We start from the raw sequence: 23202 nt of genomic DNA, 5'->3' as shown, positions 1-23202 counted from the left end.
AAGTGAGCGCAACCACCAATACACTATCGGAATCTCCACCAACATATATATATAGAGAGCTTATTATTATAGTGCGCGTATAATAGCGTTTGGACGAGCTCGTGTTTTCTTGAGTGTGTCTCTGGGATCGATATATTATCCAATTTGATGTTGGAGCATGCATCTAAACTCTCATGGATGTGATCGCAAAACAATCCATAGGAGCAACAACACACATAATAATAATAATAACAATTATGCATATTTCACACATCCCCACTGTGTTTTTTATTCTGACTCAATGTGAATTCTCCCCCTTGTCACCAGCAGCATCACTTATCAAACACCCAACACTTACCAGAAAGAGTCTCTATAGCCTTTATGGCCGAGTTCTGGTCCGGGAAGTCCACAAAAGCATAGCCGGATTTGAGTAGGACCTGCTCGGCCACTGGCAGCTTCCTCTCCCCAAAGAGCTCCTTCAAGTCCTCGACTGTGACCGAAGGACTTAAATTCCCAACATATAGTTTGTTCATGATCTGAAAAGGGGGTGAAAAAATCTCGATCAGATCTTTAAAAAAAAGAGAGATTTCAGAGAAGAAGAAGTAAAAAAAAAAAAAAAATGTAAAAATCTGATGGGATTTAAAAAAAAAAAAAAAACTGCAGCAATTTACCCCCCAGGAAATTACTAAACTATAGGCGACCCCCCAGCACCACCAACTCTGGCCCCGGTCTAACTCTTTTAACAGGGACTACTGGGGAGAAAAAAAAAGTGTCGTTACGACGCTACTCCGGAGCCAACAAGCACCGCCTCTAAATAAAATCTCCCTTAAAAAATCACAAGAGAAAAAAATGTTTGGAGGTGCATGTGGGATCACTCCTGGTTTCGCACAGAGTATATAGCCTACATTGGGGTATGGAAGTGGCATGATGATCACTGGGTACATTCAGCAAAGGGATGGGCTTAAAGGAGGCAGAGGGGTTATTTCATCAAATCATAATAAGGGTTGTGCCTCGGGTCCCTCCAGGCTGAAAAAAAGGGCTACTGTGTGGAAAATCAAGTCGTTGTCACTGTACTTGTCTGGTCCAAAACAGTGTCACTGATCCACACAGTTTGCCTTTTATTTATTTATGAGAGACAACAAAATATGGATTTATGGTGTGTGCACAGGGGGGTCCAAACCTCTCCATGGATGCCAGTTTCAGATATTATCATATAACATATTTATGATCGTGTAGCATGTATGAAACTGTTAAAAAAATGCCTATTGTGTCAAAACAATACAGAAAGTGAAACCTTGTACATTCTGTCCTTGCGCAGTGGAATAAACATTACTGTTGTACATCCTTATCAGGGGCCTCCTCAGACCTGCAGCTTTTACACACGTCATTAAAGGTGATGAAACTTTGAATTTTAGCCCGTAGCGATAATGGATCCAACAGCAAAGTGTAAAACTGAGCAAATATTTATTTTTAGATGCTGATAAGGAGACGTGAGAGGGGATTCCTGGCCCTTAGTTGTATCTGTGCATGTGGGAGGTGCCCATGCAGTGTCATTCAGCTCATACACTTCAGGCTACATACATATGGTATAGCATCTTTTTTTTTTATTGTGATGTAGGTGTGTGTGCATGTGGGTGTGTTTAGGAAGCGAGCAAAGCTACGTCAGTAAGGTGGATTTGAAGGGGAAGGGCTGTGGCGCTGCATGGCGATGGGAGGCCAGGCTGCAGAGCTCATGCATGGTATGTACCTACAGCAGCTACCAGGGTGGGAGGAGCCTTCGCCTACAGCACTTGAGTGTTTCTACATGTGACTGGCCTGCGCCTTGGAACATTACTGCCACCCTACTGTAGTGGAGAGAGTGCCAGCAGCAGGAGTGACCATTCCTCGCCTTGTTTACGTCAGTGTGTGAACAGAGGAATGTCCAAACTGCGGCCTATTTACAAAACAGCTCTTTAGTTACTTTCCTGGTGACATGCTAACACAGTTGTTGCAGGCCTCTCTGCTGCCAGCTGGTAGCCAGCCAGAGTTCAAATACATTTACTGCACTATATTATTACTATATTCAATTTCACAACTCTGGACATTGAATGATTTGTAAATGAATTTAAACTTTAACCCATTTGTGACCACAAAACAAATTTGCCTTTTGGTGGAAGTGTTCTCTGTGATTGTGAATACTAGGGGCTGTTAAAGTTAACGTGATAATAACGCAACATTTTAAGTTTTAATGCCACTAGTTTCTTTAACGCTTTACTAGCTACAGTTACTAGCCAGAGTGAAGATATTGGTATCATATGATGTATGTACCATTTCATACTAGCTTCTTGAGAAGGAGGTTAAATAACGCTCCAAACTTGCGCAAAATTTTGGCGAGTTTTCAAAGGAGTCCCTTGACCTCTGACCGCAAGTTATGTGAATGTAAATGGGTTCTATGGGTACCCACGAGTCTCCCCTTTACAGACATGCCCACTTTATGATAATCACATGCAGTTTGGGGTTGAGTCATAGTCAAGTCAGCACACTGACACACTGACAGCTGTTGTTGCCTGCTGGGCTTGAGTTTGCCATGTTATGATTTGTTTTTTGCAATATACTCCATTGTATTTTAGGAAAAAACAATAGTCCCATGTGCCAAAAGACTAAATATAGTATGATAAGAAAATGTATCTCAGAAACTACAAGGAGCACAATCAAGTGTTTGGTACCTATGAACTCACAACAAGTTGAATATTAAAGATATGCACACATATGCAGTGTAAAAAAATATTTTATTTGGAAAACATTTAATAAACTCAATGTAAGCATTTTTCCAATTTTTTCAAAATACCCGACTTTGATTATTAATGAAAGTGGGGTTTTTCATGTGATCTAAAAATTTCGAGTTAGATACTTGCACAAAGTATGTCTGTACAAAATTCAAATTTCTTGAGCAATCAGAACAAATGTTGTGGCATTTTTCCCTATCATACTAAATATAGTCTTTGGGCACAAATGGGTTAACCTACTTGCCTTTGCGTAACCAATTAAATAACATTTTCAGTTTACTTTTTTGCTTTGTGGGTAAAAATAAACCAGATCAAATTGACCACACACTCAGGATCCGCTGCATCCTTTCTTGTTAACATGTTATGCCCAATTAGGTCAGTATGCTGACGAATTGTGCAACCAGCCAAAATGATTTTCACTCAGAGAAGGAAAATTAACCAGAACTGAGAGGGATGTGACATTTAGGAAACACAGAAAGACCAGCTGACCAAAACAAACTACACACACATGCATGTTTTCTAGACTTGTGGTAGAAGAGGGAAAAGAAAGAAATACAGCTGATGCAGTTTCCAAGGTGCGGTCAGCTGTTTGACTGGTGTCTTTTAGCTTTCCTCTCTACCTTTCCTCTTGTACCTCTGCGTTACATTTCCTGTGTTACTGATTTAACCACCTTTTACTGTCTTAACAGAAAAAACTCCCGTCCTAGTCAACCAATGCTGATTACCACAGCAAAGGAAATAAAAACCTGTGTGGAAAAAAAACATTCAAACAGCATAAAAACAAACTAAAATTGAAAAGGAATTACAGTTTACATTCTTACAAGTTTCTGGTTGTATCATATCCCCTGTGGGATAAAACATGGTGCAATAACAGTTTATACATTACTATTAATATCACAAAGGTCCATTCTTCTGTTATGTTGTGCAATAAAAAAAAAAAGTAAAGTAGCTATTTACTCAAGCATTGCACACAAATACAGTTTTTGAGGAACTGGCAGTTTAAATGACTGTTTCCTTTTTTTGTTATTCTTTTCTTGTCTGTATTTCAGGAGGAAATTCACATACATAAGCTAAAAAATATGATACAATACAATAGAAAATGAATAGTTGAGACAATTAACATTCAACTACATTTTATAGTGCATCAATATATTTACTACAGGACACCTAATACCTTTTAATTGATAATGCTATCATATTTCTATTTAATAGGTTAGTTCACAAAGAGCACCACATATGGAGGAATCTCAGAATGATATTTCAAAACATGAACAAATAAATTAAAATGATCTGCATTGCGTGATCCCTCATAGAGAGATTTATTTTAATAACTTGAGTGAACATACCCTTTGAACTACATCTACAATAAACTGAGACAAGTCGTTCTCATGTACTCCCGTGTGACCAGTAGGGGTAGATGTTAGACTGGGCAGGTCTTGCTTCACCACATGTTCAGTAGTAGTTTCAACACTGTACTTGGTGAAATGAACTGAACTTGTTTAGCTGCACCTACTAGTGGATTAGTCGTCCTCATAACTTTGTTCAATGACTATAAAGAGTGCCAACAAATCACCATTTAACACATATACTTTATATAGTTTAGTTTAAACTTGTGCCTGCCTTATTGATAAGCAGTCGCATTTAAAAGACACATTTACAGCTTCTGGTCAGGGAAAAAGTCTTAGGAGGTCATAACTCCAGCAACACTTGTAGTATAAAAAACCTTTATTGTGAGGTCTCACAATTATATTGTTCTTTATACTTCAAGTGTTGCTGGAGTTTTGACCTTTAGGCAAAGATTCAAAGGTCTGGAGCTACGCTAAGGGAAGATGTGACGGTCTTAACATTTCCCCAGGGGTTATTGGATAAGCTCAAACTTTACTAATGCATTAAGCCATATTCATTACCAGCTGCAACAATGACGCAGGTATTGTTTTCACCTTGTGAGTCTGTGTGTGACTCATCACGGCAAAATGTGGTCCTGGAGACACCTACTGTAGCGGGAAGTACCACAGCGTCACAACCGTGCAAGATGCAGAGACAGAACTTTACAAGTGTGTAGCTGAGATCAAAATGAAGGTAGAGTTCGAAGATGGGTGTCGTCCGAGCAAGGGGGGCAGAAGTAGGGAAGGGGCCATTTTACACCCCAGGCCCAATTTGGCATCACGACTGGTGTGATCCCATCGCAAGATGGTCTCTAGTTCCACTATGTGTTCACGTCAGTTGGATAAAAAAAAATCTAGTTTACAGTATTTCAAGTAATGGGCTGTTTCTGGGTAATTTCAAAAGTATTACACAAGCTTAAAGGTCCAGTGTGTAGAAACCAGCTGAAGTCTCCCGTGTGCCGAGCGTGTTGGAGAGCTACAGTGGCCGACGTGAAAACGCAAATGGCCCTCTCTAGAGCCAGTTGGAGCAGAGCCAGTGCGTAGACCTTGTGTGTGTACGTGTGAAGTGAGCGGTGAAGCAAAAGAGAGAGCGTGGCGGCGACGGGAACGAGTAACGTTATCGACTCCGGCCCAAGCAGGAAAAGTTAACAGTTTGGTTTGTCTGTTCTGGGCTACTGTTGAAACATGGCGGTGCAACATGACCAGCTCCCTATGTAGATGTTAACGGCTCATTCTAAGGTAACAAAAACACAATTATACACTTTAGAAAATAGTTATTAATATTATATTCCATTTCTGCAATTAGATCCCCCTTATTGTTGCACATTGCTCCTTTAACTGGTAGCTTGGATACATTTTGATCGTTTTTAGTTTATCAGACGAAAGCATTTTAGACTTGATAAAGGAGCTCATGCCATCATTATTCATTCCTTGATCTGACAGTTAACGCCTCTGTACGCTCACACAGGTGTTTTCAGTTATTCTGGCTGATTAGACCTCTGCTCAGGTTGAAGGTGGGCTGGATCTTTGATGGGAATCTATTAGGTCACAAACCTCCATCTACCAATAAGAATGATAAAGGTGTAATTTGTTCAGGTGCAACAAAGCCAACAGGAGACTCGGGAAGGTGTCACTTCATCAGTCTGTACACGCCTCCACTGTCCTGAGGCGAGGTCTAATCAGCCAGATTAACTGAAAACACCTGTGTGGGTGTGCAGAGGCTTTAAATGGTGGCTTTCCAGAAAATAAGGCACTTCAGTTTTTACTGTTAAAGTTGAGATAACTACATTTCTGTAGAAGTCAGCACATTACAGTGCGATAAGATGAAGGCTTTGTATCCCTGTCTGTATTATAACAGCCTTGCAGCAGCAAATGTTTGAAGTAGAAGTGCTGTAAGGAAGGACATGAGTCAATGTGAAAAAAAGTGCATCTTCCTTTTAATCGGCTCAAAGATGAACGTTCACCCGATCGTGTATACAAAAAATACATTAGTTAAAACATTAATATATTTTTTTACGGCAGATGTTGCCTATACATTTAAAATTAAAAACATGAGGGGACAGCTCGAGTTATGTCAAAACTGATCCCAGTGTACATTTACTGGTCATGTACGTTAGCAAACAGAAGTGTGATGATCACCTTAAGAAGGAAGATCTATTCTGAAATCAATCATTCCACTCAGAATCATTTCCTGTCTGAGCGCGGGAGGTGGAGGGGCTTGACAGCAACGTTCAGTAGCGACCTGTGAAACACAACAGTTATTAGATTTACTGAACTTGGTACTATGCAACCTGTTGAATGGCTCAATAAAAGGGTGGATAATTCATGAAAAGGACTCACGTGGAGAATAAGACCGCGATCTGGAGCGAGATCTGTAAGCCCCTCTGTAGTACGGGGACGGAGATCGCCTTCTGAAACAAAACAAAATGAACACATTTTCAAACATGAGTTGAGAATAAAAGTTCCCCATTGATAATCTGCACGACTACTGCCAACAGGTTGAGAGAGAGTCACCTGTATGATCTGTAGTGATCCCTGTCGTCATACCGATCATAGCCGCCTCTGTCGTATCCACGGTCGTATCCGCGGTCATATCCACGATCATAGTCGCGTGAATTGCGGCGGGGACCACTTGGACCACTTCCACCGCCTCCTCCACCGCCACCACCACCACTACACAGAAGACAAGGCGAAGATGAGGTTCTGTTTCCTACTTTACAATTAGATTTACAGTTAATAAATCAATCACAGCGTTCTACAATCTGTCATTTCTTTATGGTAGACCGTTGCTATGTATAACAGACCGTTGCTATGGACGCAGTTCTGTGGAACTATGCCCTATGGACGCAGGCCTTTACACACCGGGAACGTGACGAATAAACGACATGAAAATGTGAAATACTCGCATGCAAATATTATATACCTAGGGCTTTTATTGTGAAAGGTAAGGACTGAAGGAGTGGATCTGGTCTGCGCTGCCTTTGTCAAGGTTGAAAGGAGTAATATAGATTGCCGTCTTGGTTCGGACTACAGAGCCCCCGTGTTGTTGTTTCATAAATATAGGCGCAACTCAACCCGTTCTGCACAATTTGATTGGTTAATGCCTTTATTCGCAATGCGAAAGATCAGAAAATGGAAAAAAATGGCACTTTTTCGCTGCATAAAATTTGTGTTGTGTGTGAAAGTATTGATAAAAACAACAGTTTCCAAAAAACATGTGAATTAATCGCACAAAACGAAGAATTCCCTCAGATCCCTCTGTGAATTTTTACTTTAGAAATTACAGTATAAGCATTCATCTTTATCTTTGATAGATTACAAGTAAATCTAATGAATCCACACAAACAGTCAATATGTTTCAGATGCCTTACTATGTGGGCCGACCCATATAGATTCCAGGGGTTGGGGTGTGAGGTCTTTTTGTGATGGAGAAGTCCACCCTGATCCTACGACCGTCCAGCTCCATGCCATTGGCTCGTTCCTTTGCCTGACAGCAAACAAACATATCAAATATAAAATATTCCAGGAACAGGTTTGACAGGGACCTTTTCCTACCCATGTTCTCGTACCTCTTTAGCGTCATCGGTGTTCTCAAAGTAGACGAAAGCAAAGCCCCTGGAGCGCCTCGACTGCTGGTCATACACAATAGAGACATCCGCCAAGGGGCCATATTTAGAGAAGACCTCGCTCAGATCCCTCTCTGTGGTGTACAAGCTCAGGCCAAACACTCCTACGCAACCATTGGGATCTGGATTAGCCTGCAATTTTAAAGAGATTCTTTATTATTAAATTCTGAATAAGTATATAATAGTGTTTAGGATCTCAGATGAATATATATTCAGACATTGTGCAGAAAGAACACAAGCAAAGCTGACTGACTTTTAAAATGTTACAAACCTCTTGGTCCCACAAAGGTTGCTGAGCACTTACACGGTTGCCGATGTGCCTGCGGCGGTTGGACATCGGTGAGCGGCTATGGCTCCTGCGCCGGCGCTCCCCACTATAGGACCTGCTGTTAGATCGGCGACGATGGGACCTTGAGCGGGAGCGAGATCGGCTATAGTGTCTCCGTGAGCCTCGATGGGAGTGGGACCTGTATAGACAGAATCATGTCAACATTCATTAACAGTAGGTTCTGTGGTAATTCACATCCAATTTATCTACAGCTGCTTGAATAGACAGACACAAAGCTTCACATTCAATCTGTCAACTGGCAACGGTGGAGTTTTATAAAAAAAAAAAGTCACTCACCCAGATTTTGACCTGGACCGAGAGCGAGATTTAGAGCGGGAGTGGCGGGAGCCTTCTTTTGAACGTGCAGGCGACCGAGCTGGGGAGCGGCTTGCCGACTTCCCAGAGCCGCGAGGACTCACACTCCTGGATGCAGAGCGAGACTCCTGAACGCACCACACACACCAACATCAACTTCTTATCAGCATCAATGAGAGGACAGACTGAGAAATTTTGCCTAAATAATTCTATGTAGTAATTAAAACTATCCTGTGAAAAGTGCAGAAAAGAACAGATTTATTTAGGATTGTGGATTAGGAATGCAGGTTAATGCTATTGTTGTAGCCATGGATAATATGAATCAATAGAATTACATTAATCAATATAATTAAATTGTCAACATGATGAAAAACAGAAATTTGTCAGTTGTTTAAAAATTGCAAAGATTTAAAGTGTTTGTTGTATTCAATAAAAAGAACATGCACGCATTTGACAAACAGACCAGAAAATTACTTAGCACGGTGGCCTTATCCAGATTACTTCCTTAACTTCATTTCTTTAACTTCATTACTTCACATTATTCTTCTTTCTTCAATTGTTTTACATCTTCTTACTTCCCCCATCTCTCACACTGCCCATACTTCTTCCCTCCTCCTGTTTTAGCATGCATTCAATAATCAGCTTCACACATCTGAGCTTCATATTATTGAAAATATAGTGGACTTCTTCCGCATTTTCTTCTTCCAACCTTAACCTTTATGAAAAACAAAAGGATGAAGAATATATGACTACAATCAAAACGGCACCCTCATTCAACTTTTAATGTTATTATAATCTCATAACATGCATGGAAATGTTTGGCACACAATACATTTTTTTTATGTTAAGTTCTATAAATATTTCACTTTCAGTGGTTTTACATTCTCTGCTATGTCATGTCGGCCACTTTCAGTTAGACGTATGTGACGCATGGTTGACTCTTGACACTTTTAGGAGGAAGTCAGACAAAAAAAGAACTAACAATATTGTCCTATGATTTCAAAATTAAAGGTAATCATGGTTCATACTGTCCATTTCTTTTGTAATTTGTGTTAAATTAACCTGGTTGACATAATTTCTGTCAAGTGGCCTCCAAGGCATCCAAGTGTACATTAAAACCACTGAATGTGAATAACACCTACTCAATATTAAATCCCACCACCAATGCCTTCATTTTTGTAAAATAAACCTTGGCTTAAGATAGCCCAAACGACCTCAAGATGTTTCTGCCACTCATTTGTATTTACTTGCATCACCAGCACTGTTTACAGCTATATTTTCAGCACATAAGGTGTAGATATAGGACAGAGTACAGACACATTTTCTTGACAAAGAAACTGCTTAAACACAGTGGCACACACACACACATAGATACTCATTGTGGCCTTGTATTAACCATTTAATGGGACGGGAACAGGAGGGCTGAATTTGTGAGTTAATGCAAATGAATAAGAAGACACCTTGAGGCCGTTTTTGCTTTAAGTGGTTACAAATATTTAACACAATAATGTCGCTTCATTGACGCAAAGACGCCTCGCCCAACATGAGAGAAACCATACTGAAAGGTTCTGATTATCGTTAGCAAATGTAGATTCACATTTCGATCATTCGATCAAGATATTGTCTAACGTCTTCAAGTGCAGCTTACTACCATATCATTTTACAATTACTACATTTTAATTTCTTTTGGAGAATGAAAACATCTACATAAAACGATATTCCTTAACGCAGGGGTCAGCAACCTTTACTATCAAAAGAGCCATTATCTGTCTGGTGCCGCAAAACATTTGAGCATTGTGATGAAGGTAACACAGTTTATAGTCTAAGTATACAGTATATAAGTCTAACGCAGTGGGGGCCAAAGAGCAAATGTACGATGGAGTATTAGGGCCACATTGAAGGAAAAAACATCTGAGATTTCCAGAATAAAGTCATAATATTACAAGAATAAAGTCATATCTTTATGAGAAAAAAGTCATAATATTACAAGAAAAAGTCGGAATATTACGAGAATAAAGTCATAATTTAACGAGAAAAAAGTCGCAACATTACGAGAATAAAGTCGTAACTTTATGAGAAAAAAGTCGTAACATGACGAGAAAAAAGTCATAACTTTATGAGAAAAAAGTCATAACATTCCGAAAATAAAAGTCGTAACTTTATGGGAATAAAAGTCGCAACTTTACGAGAAAAAAGTCATAACTTTACGAGAAAAAAAAGGAAATAACGCGTAAAATTACTACTTTATGATTTTATGACTTTATTCTCATAATACTACGACTTCTTTTCTCGTAAACTTGTGACTTTATTCTTGAAATCTCCGATTTCCCCCCCCCCTGGCCCTAATACTAGACCTACAACAATCATAAAAAAAAATGTAAACAATAGAGTTATTCACTTCCATGTTTATAAATCCACAGGGAGCCACTGGAGAGGAGCTGAAGAGCTGCAGGTTGCTAGGAGACCCCTGAGTTAACGTTACCATGCACACAGGCCTCTGTTGAATGACCGTTAGCTGGCTAACTAACGGTCATTCAACAGACTGAACAGCTAACACGTCTGACTGCTTTAATAACGCCATTTGACAACTAGCTAAATGTATGCTTCCAAATAATTAATGTCAAACGACAAACTTTCAACTCTCAATTTGATCATCCGCATGTTTTAATGTTAATAACTTGGTTGGCTAAAGTTAGCATTGCAGCCTGTGGCCTAGCTAACATCAAGGCCTATAGAAGGAGGATAGGACACAGGTCTTGTGTAATAGAGTACAGCGCATGCGCAGTGTAACTCAAGCGTGTTACACTGGAAAACTTCCAAAAGGAAAAAAAGAAAATCTGTAAAACTCAAACACTAACTGCATCAATCCAACCAAACAACAAAGATATATTACAAATTCTGTTAGCAATAACTTATTTCACATCATGCAATAAAAAAAAGTAAAATTAAGGACAAGAAACACAAATATAAGATTGATTTCCCCGCCCTCGTTTTCCTCAAATGTATTGGCAAGCATGTTGATGTCCATTCTGATTTGGTTGTTCTCTGGATGCTTTTTTTCTTCCTTTTTGCAAACCAGATTCTACTGCGCATGTGCAATACCCCCGGTGTTATGACGAGTTGATGACGCATGTCCCATCCTCCTTTACACAGCCCTTAGCTAGCTAGCCTAGCTTATCTAACAGACATTAACAGACGCTATTATTATTATTATTATGTACTGTAACGTCACATTGAATATGGGGCTCAACTAGTCGTCTAATATAAGCACATTAAAATGTTCATGTTTAACAGAATAATGAATAATCCAGTTATACATGTTTAGACTGGAGAGTTGAGCTAACTAGCTAGCTAGCTAACGTTAGCCAACACTATCTGATGAACGGTTCATTATAACGGTTACCGGTAAGCTCCATGAAGACGGTATAAAGATCATACGTACCCGGTCGCCGTAACCTTTGCCGTTATCGCTCATTTTTAAAGTGCGACTGGCTTTATATTACAATGACAGATTGTTTATGTTGAGATGCTAACCAGCTAGCAACACTCAGTACTGTGTGTGTGTGTGAGTGCTGCAGCAGCGAACACAGTCTGTTGCTATGGATTCTGTTGCTATGGATCCTCTTCTCTCTGCATACCATGGAGATACATTAGATCCCACTGGGCGTTATAACAGTCTTTATAATATACTCTTATAGTTTAGTCAACGAATCAACGACTTTTAAGAGGTAGGTCCACATTTCCAATCTGACTCTGTATGTCCTAATAACATATTAAATTACTGTGAAACACAAACAATACTTATACTTTATACTTTATACTTTATACTTTATTGTCAGACAGGTCTGAAATTTGTTTTGCATAACAGCAGCTCCGTTTGCAACATCACAGAAAGGACAAAGACAATAAACAAGGATACAAACATTTAAACATTACAATCACAGAAGACAATATTCAGGGCCCTTTAACACACATTTGATCTGGGATTAGGCTCCATATTTAGTTCAAGGATTGACTGATGCAAAAAAGAGTGCTTCAGTCTAACCTTATTAAATCGTGGAACCCTGTATCTCCGATTCGATGGTGACAGTTGATATTCACTGTTCAAAACATGATTGGGGTCAGAGACGATGTTGTTAGCCAGCCTTAAAATGTTATTATGATAGGCTGATTCATAGAGTTTCTCAAGGGGTTGACCAACAATCTTTGAGCAGATTTTCATTTGTTGGAGCAGTTTTGACTTTAAAGTAGTTGACAAATTCTTGTACCATGTAGTATAACAATACTGCAGTGCAATGTAGGGAACAATAGGAGGAAATATATATACATATACACATGTACTGTGAAAGTATACAAACGCTCAATCCACAGAGAAATACACACAGCCCATATTTAGAAACTGAAACAAGCTGTTTGGATTTCTGTCCATTTGTGATGTCACCTGACAGGAAGTAAACATGGACCCAAGTTGTTGCCTAGCAACGCAATTCCATTGAAATACACTAAAACGGAGCGTTTCAGACGAAGGGTGAATATAGGCATATTCAGACGGACTGTATGAGGAAAATAAAGTTGTTTTTTAAAACTTTACAGCATGTAAACATGTTCTAGTAGAAACCCAAAAATACAAGTATGAACCTGGAAATGAGCACATTATGGGATCTTTAAAGGGACTGTTTGCAACTTCTTACGCTCACGTGTGGCTACGCTGTTCAGACAAGACTCCAACACAAACTACACAGAAGTACCAAAACCGCAAAGTTATATCTAGTGAAGCCCGTCTGTTAAACAGTGTTGGCCGCGGTCAGAGGACGCGGGGGAGACCGTAGCTTTGGTCTCCAGGGCCAGAGTCTCTGCTGTAGTCTGCTCCTCTGCCTGCCTGCCATCACTCAGCTCGTTACACCTCACGTGCATGCGCACACACTACACACTGCAGAAGAGCTAGTAGCTCTGAGAATATCTAGTGAATGGACGTTTGTGCAGAAATAAATGCTGCAGCTCCTCCAGACAAACAGAGGTTTCCCGTGTCTTGTGAAGTGACGGGGCTCCCTAGCGAGAAATGTTATTGTCTCCGACCGGGTGCGGTGTCTCCCTCCGGCCGCGGTCGGGAGGCTGAAGCAGGAAAAGCCAACACTAGGATCAGCATTGATTCCTGGAGAGACCTTCGTCTGATCAGCTAACATTACTGCCAAGCAGGTGAAATATAGAGTGATATTGTGGTTTTAGCTGACGTGTGTCGCCTCACTGTTTTGAGCGATGCTCGTTCAAGTCTATTTAGAGCGAGCACAAGCGCGAGCCCGACGCTGACTTTCGTTGACTTAACGGCCACAGGTGTCGCTGTTAACAAGCATTTCTGATTCATACAAACAGTCCCTTTAAAAGATGCAGGGCTTCTATCGGTCAATTTCGCAATTTCATACTTTCACACGGGAGCCAATGAGACCATGTTTTTGATGATAAAGATTTTTCACACATTGTCAGCGCTAGGAATGCATGCCATTAACACCGCAGTGCTAAATATCTGTTCCTGCTGCGTTTCTTTGCCTTTCTTCCTTTTCCTCTTCCACTACAGCTTTATTTAGGAAGTGAAGAGCAGAAAATGATAACTGGCATCCTGTCGATAAGGAGAAGGTAAGATGTGGCTGTTTTTTACAGTGTAAGAGCACTTATACAGGAAATCACCTAAAAACCAGTGGTGCAAATAAACTGTCTTTGTTTGATTTGATTTGTCTGATTTAAAACTCCTGACACATGTCACAGGGTTTAGTGCAGTGGAAGGTTAAGGTTAAAAAAAACTAATTACTTTTTTAATTTTTTTTAGTAAAACCCTAAATCATTCCACATAAAGGGATCAGTCATTTTCACAACAGATCTGCACCGAACAGAACAGAGTTCTTGTCAGACTGAAATTCAGTAATAGTGTACGTTCCACCGGTATCAGAAAGCCCATGGACCACAATGCAAGACCTCTGCAATGCAGAGATGTGACACAAGATGTATAAAACAGACTATTACTCCATTACTGTTGCATTTTCTTTATTTAAAGTAAACAGAAGCTGAGAAGGAGACAGAAAATGGAACAAACTGATTCAGTGATGGGATGCAGTGATCTAATTGGCAGCAGCAGGCACGCAAACACTTATCACAGTGCTGTTATTTTAGCTATGTTAAAGAAAAGCAGCTTTCAATTCTGACCTGCCCCTTTACTCCACCTCATCTTTATCCCAGATTAGCAGAACTGACTGAACACAATCTAAAAGTACAGACTAGAATTTGTGATAATAATTCAAATGTAGAAAGATGAAATTGCTATAAAGTAATGTTGCCCATATGATCTACTCAAGACCAGAAGTAACAATTAACCACTTCACACACAGAATATAACACTGGATCCAGTTACTCATTGACACCTGTAGTGGGGAGTAGAGAGAAAATGTAATCAATCATTTTGAAAGAAAGAAAGATTTTTATTTTCAGTCAGTGATTATAAGTTTCCTACCACAGTTATATAGGACGTTTATTTTATGAAGATCTAGATTACTGGGTCCATCTCGCTGGCCAATGGGAATGTAAGGATCTGGTCTGGGGATTATTGTTGGTCCACCCTCTTCAGAGAAGGCATATCTGGATGAAAGATACATAAAGTGTACGTTATCATGACGTCCCAGCAGAACATGCAAAACCAATAATTATGTAGCCTCAGCTCACCTTCCATAATGCATGACAGAGTTGTAGTCATACGGACTATTGAGATTGTTGGTCACCTGTTTCCTGAAGTTATGAATGTGGTCTGTGAGAAAAAAAGAAGAAAACTCATTCGGTGAGGAAAGGTAAAGAGAAGGCTTTCTGAAGGACATAATATTGGGAGGTCATCATTCATCCAAACCTGGCATGATGTTTTTCCACACAATTGAGACATAGTGGTCTCGGTCTGAGCGAGACTGCTCGTGCACAAAGCCCAGAGCGTGCATGAACTCGTGGGCAGCCACTCCTGACCACATGCACCCAGGAGTCTGCAGCGACAGGGTCTGGCTTCCTCCAGTCTGCCCCAGGAACGACCAACAGCTTTGGGGTGCAGAAGAATCGGGAAATGACAGGTGTCATCATCACAATGCAATATTTTAAAGACGTCTAAAAGCCACATGTAGCAGTCATACTCACCCATATCTGGGCTGAATATCAAGGAAGCTGACTTCATGAGTGCGTGGAACAAATTGAACACATGTCCCAGAGGCAATGTCTTGCATCCCAGTTTCTATGGTGATTCTGTCCATGTCGTCTACCGCAATACAAATGAAAAACATTTGAGTTAAACTGAAAGATTTGAACTCGCAATGCCTTTGCAACACCTCTTTGAATCTGTGGATTCATACCATATAGAGGGGAGAGCATGAAGGGAACATAAACAAATCCATCTACTGATTTAGGCCACAGACAGGCATTGCCAGGGCAGGTTATGGCACTCCGTAGATATGAGCTGGCAATATCTCCATCTCTGAACGACAGTCCTCGGGGGGCTCGCAACCCTGATGGGGAAAAAATAAACATTTACTTAGTCCAGGGTATACTAAAAAACTTAAAGGGATAGTTCGGGTGTTTTGAAGTGGGGTTGTATGAGGTAGTAATCCATAGTAGGTGTATTACCTACAGTAGATGACGGTCAGCGTGCCCACAGCATCGAGAAACAGACAGGAGCACCGACACCGGAGCAAAGCAATGTACTGCTGTGGACGGGGACGTATTTGAGCAAAGTTTCACCTCAAGAAATTGATATCCGTTTAAGTGTATGCTATATTTAGAATCATTTTCCGACAGCGAACTGAACTGAAAGTGAAACTTATCTATACTGTTTTTCATCTGAGCCTGCTGGCTTTGGAGAGTATAGATAAGTATCATTTTCAGTTATGTTCCCCGTCGGAAAGGGCTGTCTGACAGCAAGATAAAGCGGTGGAAATATTCTAAATAGAGCATACACTTAAATGGATATCAATTATTTTAGGTGATCCTTTCTTTAAGATTGCTAAAATACATCCTAGACCACAGGACTGAATTGCTTTGCTCCGGTGTCGGTACTCCTGTCTGTTTCTCTAAGCTGGGGGCAGGCCGACCATCTACTGTAGGTAATACACCTAATATGGATAAGTACCTCATACAACCCCACTTCAAAACACCCGAACTGTCCCTTTAAATCAGCACAATATCATATAATTCACAGCTTACTTACTGCTATTGACTTCCAGGATCCGATCCATTGCATTATAATCATCATAGTCTGCAATTTCATCTGAACACAAAAACAAAGACAGATTACAATCTTCCTCTATTTTCCAAAATGTGGAGTATTATATTTACATTCATGATTATAAAAGTAACTTTTTCAAAGAGCCCACCTGAGTATTTCCTTTTCAGCCTCACTTTTCCCTCATGCACTCCAGTAGAGTTCTGTAATACAAAGATGCATCATAATACATTTTGGTCACTAAAAGGGGCTTTTGCTCTAAAATATTTCCTGTTGGTACTGACCTTAACGGGTAGAGTGCACGCCGGGGTCAGCAAGCCAAACAAGACACCCACAAGGATCATAGTAGGATGCATTGTTGTGTTTCAGACTGCTGTCTTCCGATGCAAGAGCTTAAATGAGCTACTCACCTCCACTGAATCTAATTTATATACCCACTTCTCCTCCACTGCTCTCTACTGATTGGGCACATGTTCTATGATGAAGCATGATTAAGACCCCTCATCATCCAGCGTGTGTAATTTACTCAAGTCCGCTGCTGATCCGTAACAGGTGGTCCCGATGCTGACCTTCACTTGTGCCCCGTACTTAGTGAGTATAAGATTCAGCACTTTCAGAAATGAAGACACATTAAAGGTGTTTTGCTGTTGAGATGCGCTACAACTCAGCAGTTGCTATCAGGAGAATAACTGTCCGCCCAGCCCAACAGACCAGCAATTTGTGTCTGACTGGACTGGCAACCAGTGATTTAGCGATAAACTATCATTTGATAGCTGTCTTGACAACAATCATTTCGTCACATAGATAAATATATAAAAACAAGCCCTTATCCATCTCCAAATATGACTTCTATTTTTTTTATCAAGGGGCCAATTTGAAGATAGGAATCCCATCTGTTACAAGTTTATGAAATCTTGCCTATGTCACTGCAAAAACATTAGCGCTATATTTCTATACTATAATAATTTAAAGTGTTCTTTAGTCTTCCTCTGATTAAATTTGATCACATGACCCATGCTTTAATTCTTCAAAAACTTTATTTTACTGCAGTATTATGCATGCAAGTAGGATTACATTTTCTTCACATTCAAATCAACTGTTACTGATTCATGAAGTTACATATGCTGTATGTATAGAACACTTGGATGACTTACTGTTACTGATACGATACATTGAGTCAATTTATGTATTTATTGCAATACTGTTGGAGACACTGCCACTTTTTTCTTTCAATTTATTGTCACTTCATCTTATCATTGTCTTTCTTATTACTGTCATTTTATCTTTTATTGCTGAGCTGACTCATTTTCTCATCCTATACATTTCATTGTATCGTTGACCTTGCGTTAACCTACAAATGAAAAAAAACAAAAACTGAGACTTCTGTCTTTGACTACAACAACTCACTTTCTCAACCTTCTCAACATCATCGACATGTCTTGTTTAAAAACACACGACTGCATGCACACAGGGGAAATGCTGATAGAAAGATTGAATCAATCTTTATTGAAATTATTTCCATGATTTAAAATCAGTTTATTATATAAGCTTCCATTTCACCTCAATTAAGCTTGGTTAGTAATCATCCTTGCCACCTACGGAGAGACAGAAAAAAGTGATGAAATGTCTGGTATTATTTGCCCATTTTGCAACATGGTTACTTGCTATGAAATAATTGTTTAATACGAACCACATTTATAGAGCTTGTTGATTTTCATCTTGTCAAGGTGGCTGAGAGTCGACGCCTGACCCAGCTTTATGTCCTTGATGTTCTGGCCGCTCTTAGGAACGATGGTTGGCTCCCCGTCCTGAGAGTAGGCATACCTAAACATACAAATATTATGTGTTACATCATAACACATAAACCACATTGTAATATATTATTATACTATTAAATTACTTACATCCCAAAGTGCATGATTGAGCCATAGTCATATGGAAGGTCCAGACTGTCAGTCTTGAATTTCTCAAAGTTCCTCAACCGATCTGTTCAAAATTGGAAAATGTATTATACTTAACATTTGTGAACATTCATTTACATTTTTGTTCATTATAAATATTCTTTATTTTACAGTTTGTGGAGATCTCATTCCCCAGTGCCACCCCTCTTCCCGCCCCTTTGAAATTACCCCTCCATATGTTTGGCCACATGATGGTGACATAGTTGTCCCGGTCAAAGCGAGACTGCTCGTGCACAAAGCCTAGAGCATGCATGAATTCATGGGAGATCACTCCAGTCCGGAGGCAGCCAGGGGTCTGAAGAGACACGGTCTGTCTTCCACCACGCGCACCGAGGTAGGACCAACACCTGGATTAGCACACACACACAGACACAGACACACAGACACAGCACATATCATTAGACCATCTCAAGGAGTGAGTTTAGTGCTGCACAGTAAAGCAGGAAAGTAAATATTAAATGATAATTGACGGTTTATACATTTAAATTCTTATTTTTTCTAAAAACCTGCTGCTACTCAACTCTGCGTTTCACATCTCTTCCACAACATTTAACCAAAGGAGTAACATTTTTTAAAAGAAAAACATCAGGGATCAAACTTTCCAAGCAAAGCCTCTCACCCAGACTTCGGCTGGATGTCGACGTAGTCTCGCTGGTGAGTCCGGGGAACAAACCGCACGCAGGTACCTTTCTCTACGCTTTCCATCCCTTTCTTTATCACCTTTGTCTCCATTTCACCTGTTCATTTGTTTAGACAGAGTGGACAGGGAATGGACAATTCATAAATCATCAAATACAAAGTCGGTGTATCTTAAACTGTAATATATTGCATTTGTTTACACTTAGAAAACTCAAATAACATACTGTATTCAGCAGAGAGCCTATATGCAACATAGACATGTCCATCCACCGACTTAGACCAGAGGCAGCTGCGGGCGAAGCAAACTTTGGAGCGCCTTCCAGAAGAAACAGCAATGTCTCCCTCTCTGAGACTGGTAGTGCCGTCTATGATTCGGGAAGCTGAGACAGAAATCAGTGATATTCAGTCTAGACAGGAGCAACAGGAGCTCATTTGTTGTGTAAACTGCAAAAGTATTCAAGTAAATTGCGTGCAACTTACCTTGGAACTCGTTAGCTTTAATGATTTCATCCATCGCTGTCCCATCACGATCTTCACGTTCTTAAAAAGAAAAGATTTTAGTCAGCATGTGTGCACATTAACATTTAGATCAAATCCAAATTGCATTTACCTTTATAGCCAGCTGGGCCCCATTTTGGGCTGAACAAATATTTCTGCAAAGAAAAAGACCGACAAAGTTGTTTGCAATTCTGTTGTTGAACTTGTTAACATTGCATTCCCACTCCAATCCCATGCATATTTACCTGAGCATGTACGGCCGAGAGACAGGTGGAAACCAGGCACAAGAGGATAATCCGTTCCATCTTTGCCAGTCAGGTATGTCTTCAGTGTTGCCATTTTACCTGCACAAACACCTAGCTTTATAGGTGTTCCCAATCACTGTCCACAGATAATACCCATGATTATCTCAGCTAAATTACTATGGTTACTGTTGTTTTTTTTGTGAGCGAGTTTAATCCCCAAATTAGTTTGATTCTTTCATAAACAACAACTCCAACAGTAGGATAATGTGAGGTCTCACTGTGGGTAATAACAGCTCCACTTCAATGACTAGCTTTAAATGAAATGGTTTAATGTTTGGCACAGGTTTTTTTGGGCAATTTTAGGCTTTGGTTGTCTTATACATTTACCAGGAGTGATGTTTTCTTTCTACTGGAGCTAAGCTTGCACAACAGTTGACATGCTATGCTGCGCTGCTAATTTCAGATGATAAGTAACTCTCACAAAACACATGTGTTTTTGTGATCAATTTTTTATCAGTATTTAAGCATAATTATATAGGGTAGGGTTACAAATTGATAGATCACCAATAAAGTAAAAGAATATAATCACAAATGTCCATGTACTAATCAGTACAAAATTGGCAAGCAGCTACAGAAAAAGAAAATAAAAACAAACAAACAAACAGGAAGATGAAAAAAAAACAAAAAACAAACAACAACAAAAAGTCATTTAAATAATAACTTCTGCTGTCATTAAGTAACAGGACTTCAGGTGAATAAGAAAATAGTTTTTGACAATATGTTTGATAAGATAAGATAAGATAAACCTTTATTAATCCCCGGAGGGAAATTCAGGTGTCAAAGAAGCAACATCAGCAAACAGAGTGAAACACAGGAGAGATAAAGGTATACAACAATTATAAAAACAATAATAGAGATATAAAAGATACAGAGTGAATGGGTGAACATAGTGTGTGCAGTCCGTCAATAAATAAATGTAGTATGTGCAATAAATACATGTAATATAATATGTACATATGTGCAGTCTATAAAGTGGTATATAGGATGTACATATGTGCAGTCTATAAAGTGGTATATAGGATGTACAGTGTAAAGTAAGTGTAAAGTGTGCCAGTGGTTAGAGTCCAAGATGGTTGCAGATAGTGCATGTTTACAGTTCTTAAAGTCCTGATAGCATCTCTGCAACCTTCTTCCAGAACTCTGCAACCTTTGGCAAAACACATCTGTTACAAAAACATATTCTCATCCTCAAGATGTTGTTAAAAAATCAAAAATATTACCGCCCGAACAGGGACTTGAACCCTGGACCCTCAGATTAAAAGTCTGATGCTCTACCGACTGAGCTATCCGGGCTCTACCATGCACACCGGAAGTGCTCTATATAAACCAGCGGAAGGTGAAAAGTCGGATACTAATCACGGAAACAGTTCGAATCCCGGTACCGGCAGGCACAATATATCCGACAGTTCATTTCAGAAACACTCAAAATCAACACATAATAATCATGACTGCATTTTCTGGCCTTACATTTCTGTCACAACACGGAAACTCTGCGGTAAGTTGACGCTAACTCTACACTGGCGTCCTGTCTCTCAAGAGCATTGATTTCAAAATACTCCTGCTGGCTTACAAAGCACTAAATGGTTTAGGGCCAAAAAACATTTCTGATCTTCGTTTTATTCGTTTTTATGCACCAAATATCTGGAACAAGCTCCCAGAAACCTGCAGGACCAACTCCAACTCAGTTATTTTAAATCAAAGCTTAAACCTTTCCTGTTTGCCGCTGTTGCCTTTTATTAAACCAGATAATGATCTTATACTGCACTAGAGTTTTTACTCTTGTGTGTTATACTCTATTTTAGCTTCTATCCTAGCTTTTGTTTTTATTTTCTAATATTTAATGTTTTTATAACTGTTTTATTTATGTCTTAATGTTCTTTTGCACTTTGTCGCATGTTCCTTAATGTTTATGTAAAGCACGTTGAATTGCCCTGTTGTTGAAATGTGCTCTACAAATAAAGCTGCCTTGCCTAACAATAGCTAACAATTAGCTAACCTAACTAGCTAGATAGGTTTGGCGAAATACGTTATTATTAAAGCTGCAAATTATCAAGGAAAAATGGCATTAATGTAAAGAAGCGTGCCAACATTACCGGGAGTATTAGTTAGCGTTAGTTACCTCGTTGTTAGCAGACTAATTGATGTTAATTGCAGCAGCAGGTCGCAGAGCTGCAGAGAGCCATCAGAAAGTACCGCCGCAGACTGGAGGAGTTCCGAGAGAGGAGACGACGGGCTGAGGAAGAGATCACTCAATGGTAACCTTACCGGTATTATAGTCCACATATTTAGCATTGGTTTGGTTAGTTTCAGTTGAGTTGAATTTGTTTTTTCTCATGATTAAAATGAAAAGAAAAAAAACAGGTTTTGTCCCCACCTGTGTTCTCCCCGTGACGTTATAGCTGACGTCACTCACTTACAACATTTTTACTTTCGTTCATACCAGGCTTAATTGTTATAGTTGCCAAATCAGTTTTTAGCAACGTAATTGTATGCCAAAATGACAATAGTTGGTTTTATTCTTTTCTCTTTGCTGTTATAATTTGTTTAACTATTTTTAATTTTTTCAGTTCAGTATACATAGGCAACTCTTGAAGGAATGCTCCAAGGAAGCTCATCCAGGTCCCTGAAACACTATTCTTGGGCCCCCTAAATCACTGGAGTACCTTATAAAATCTAATTATTATCAGTTTAAAGGGACTGTTTGTAACTTCTTACACGTATAAATCAATCCGGGTGTGGCTACGCTGTTCAGACTCAGACTCCAACACAAACTACACGGAAGCACCAAAACCGCAAAGTTATATCTAGTGAAGCCCGTCTTGCAAAACAGTGTTGGCCGTGGTTGGAGGACGCAGGGGAGACCGTAGCTTTGGTCTGCAGGACCGGAGTCTCTGCTGTACTCTGCTCCTCTGCCTACCTGCCTGCCTTCACTCACAAGCCGCGCTCGTTCTCGCTATTTCGCTCCGCTCTCACGTGCATGCGCGCACACTACACACTGCAGAAGACTTCGTAGCTCTGAGAATATCTAGTGAATGTACAGTGGACGTTTGTGCAGAAATAATTGCTGCAGCTCCTCCAGACCAACAGAGGTTTCCTGTGTCTTGTGAAGTGACGGGGCTCCGCAGCGACAAACATTATCGTCTCTGACCAAAACTCCAGTGT

At 39.9% G+C, this 23202-nt stretch overlaps 4 protein-coding genes and 1 non-coding gene across 10 annotated transcripts in view; all 5 read right to left on the bottom strand.

Annotated features, from left to right (window-relative positions):
* The window catches only part of igf2bp2a (insulin-like growth factor 2 mRNA binding protein 2a), a 57149-nt gene extending 56423 nt beyond the window's left edge, over positions 1 to 726 (bottom strand). The window contains exons 1-2 of one of the 2 annotated variants that reach the window (XM_074659501.1): positions 651 to 706; positions 338 to 515 (exon numbers count right to left, since the gene is read on the bottom strand). In XM_074659501.1, the coding sequence (XP_074515602.1) occupies positions 338 to 512 (175 nt within the window). In that variant the 5' untranslated portion in view covers positions 513 to 515; positions 651 to 706. Of the gene's footprint in view, positions 1 to 337 lie in introns of both variants that reach the window. The other variant, XM_074659503.1, reaches the window with a different exon arrangement.
* A 5318-nt stretch (positions 727 to 6044) lies between these two features.
* Positions 6045 to 11970, bottom strand: tra2b (transformer 2 beta homolog). Of its 5 annotated transcripts, none has more exons than XM_074659506.1 (8): positions 11841 to 11970; positions 8381 to 8526; positions 8060 to 8222; positions 7699 to 7887; positions 7501 to 7616; positions 6644 to 6802; positions 6470 to 6540; positions 6045 to 6371 (listed from the first exon to the last, which is right to left on the bottom strand). In XM_074659506.1, the coding sequence occupies exons 1-8, from the start codon at positions 11871 to 11873 to the stop codon at positions 6361 to 6363; spliced, it is 888 nt and encodes a 295-aa protein (XP_074515607.1). In that variant the 5' UTR covers positions 11874 to 11970; the 3' UTR covers positions 6045 to 6360. The 5 variants fall into 5 exon arrangements, with proteins under 5 accessions (XP_074515607.1, XP_074515605.1, XP_074515606.1 ...); XM_074659504.1 differs by having other exon boundaries at positions 8027 to 8222; positions 11841 to 11958; XM_074659505.1 differs by having other exon boundaries at positions 6470 to 6537; positions 8027 to 8222; positions 11841 to 11958.
* Positions 11971 to 14503: 2533 nt separating this feature from the next.
* hce2l1 (high choriolytic enzyme 2-like 1) lies at positions 14504 to 16993 on the bottom strand. Its single transcript, XM_074659486.1, has 9 exons — positions 16922 to 16993; positions 16789 to 16840; positions 16623 to 16682; positions 15772 to 15924; positions 15560 to 15677; positions 15285 to 15463; positions 15107 to 15188; positions 14898 to 15022; positions 14504 to 14808 (listed from the first exon to the last, which is right to left on the bottom strand). The coding sequence occupies exons 1-9, from the start codon at positions 16991 to 16993 to the stop codon at positions 14795 to 14797; spliced, it is 855 nt and encodes a 284-aa protein (XP_074515587.1). The 3' UTR covers positions 14504 to 14794.
* A 678-nt stretch (positions 16994 to 17671) lies between these two features.
* Positions 17672 to 22291, bottom strand: hce2l2 (high choriolytic enzyme 2-like 2). Its single transcript, XM_074659485.1, has 10 exons — positions 22160 to 22291; positions 19981 to 20079; positions 19848 to 19890; positions 19718 to 19777; positions 19462 to 19617; positions 19218 to 19335; positions 18767 to 18945; positions 18542 to 18623; positions 18328 to 18461; positions 17672 to 18232 (listed from the first exon to the last, which is right to left on the bottom strand). The coding sequence occupies exons 2-10, from the start codon at positions 20038 to 20040 to the stop codon at positions 18213 to 18215; spliced, it is 852 nt and encodes a 283-aa protein (XP_074515586.1). The 5' UTR covers positions 20041 to 20079; positions 22160 to 22291; the 3' UTR covers positions 17672 to 18212.
* On the bottom strand, positions 21261 to 21333 carry trnak-uuu (transfer RNA lysine (anticodon UUU)). Its single transcript has one exon. It is a non-coding gene; the product is annotated as a tRNA-Lys (tRNA).
* Positions 22292 to 23202: the final 911 nt, after the last annotated feature.

The sequence above is a fragment of the Sebastes fasciatus genome, chromosome 14 (genome assembly GCF_043250625.1).
Source record: "Sebastes fasciatus isolate fSebFas1 chromosome 14, fSebFas1.pri, whole genome shotgun sequence".
NCBI classification, from domain to species: domain Eukaryota; kingdom Metazoa; phylum Chordata; class Actinopteri; order Perciformes; family Sebastidae; genus Sebastes; species Sebastes fasciatus.
The sequence above is the reverse complement of the archived record's forward strand: the minus strand, read 5'-3'. Positions and strand labels throughout refer to the sequence as shown.

Bases quoted from the DNA above. Each gene is read 5' to 3' on its own strand.
- tra2b (XM_074659504.1), bottom strand. From the start codon at position 11,873: ATGAGCGATAACGGCAAAGGTTACGGCGACCGG. The intron at 7,888-8,026 runs GTTTGTAACATT...TTAAAATTGCAG, and splicing joins AACCTTTGTGGGACCAAGAG to GCTAATCCAGATCCCAATGG. The intron at 7,617-7,698 runs GTACGAGAACAT...GTTTGCTGTCAG, and splicing joins ACACCGATGACGCTAAAGAG to GCAAAGGAACGAGCCAATGG.
- hce2l1 (XM_074659486.1), bottom strand. From the start codon at position 16,993: ATGCATCCTACTATGATCCTTGTGGGTGTCTTGTTTGGCTTGCTGACC. The intron at 15,678-15,771 runs GTATGAATCCAC...GTATTGCGGTAG, and splicing joins CATGCTCTCCCCTCTATATG to ACGACATGGACAGAATCACC. The intron at 15,464-15,559 runs GTGAGTATGACT...TGCACCCCAAAG, and splicing joins GATATTCAGCCCAGATATGG to CTGTTGGTCGTTCCTGGGGC.
- hce2l2 (XM_074659485.1), bottom strand. From the start codon at position 20,040: ATGGAACGGATTATCCTCTTGTGCCTGGTTTCCACCTGTCTCTCGGCC. The intron at 19,891-19,980 runs GTAAATATGCAT...TTTTCTTTGCAG, and splicing joins TCTCGGCCGTACATGCTCAG to AAATATTTGTTCAGCCCAAA. The intron at 18,462-18,541 runs GTAAGTAATTTA...TTGTATGTTTAG, and splicing joins TCAATCATGCACTTTGGGAT to GTATGCCTACTCTCAGGACG.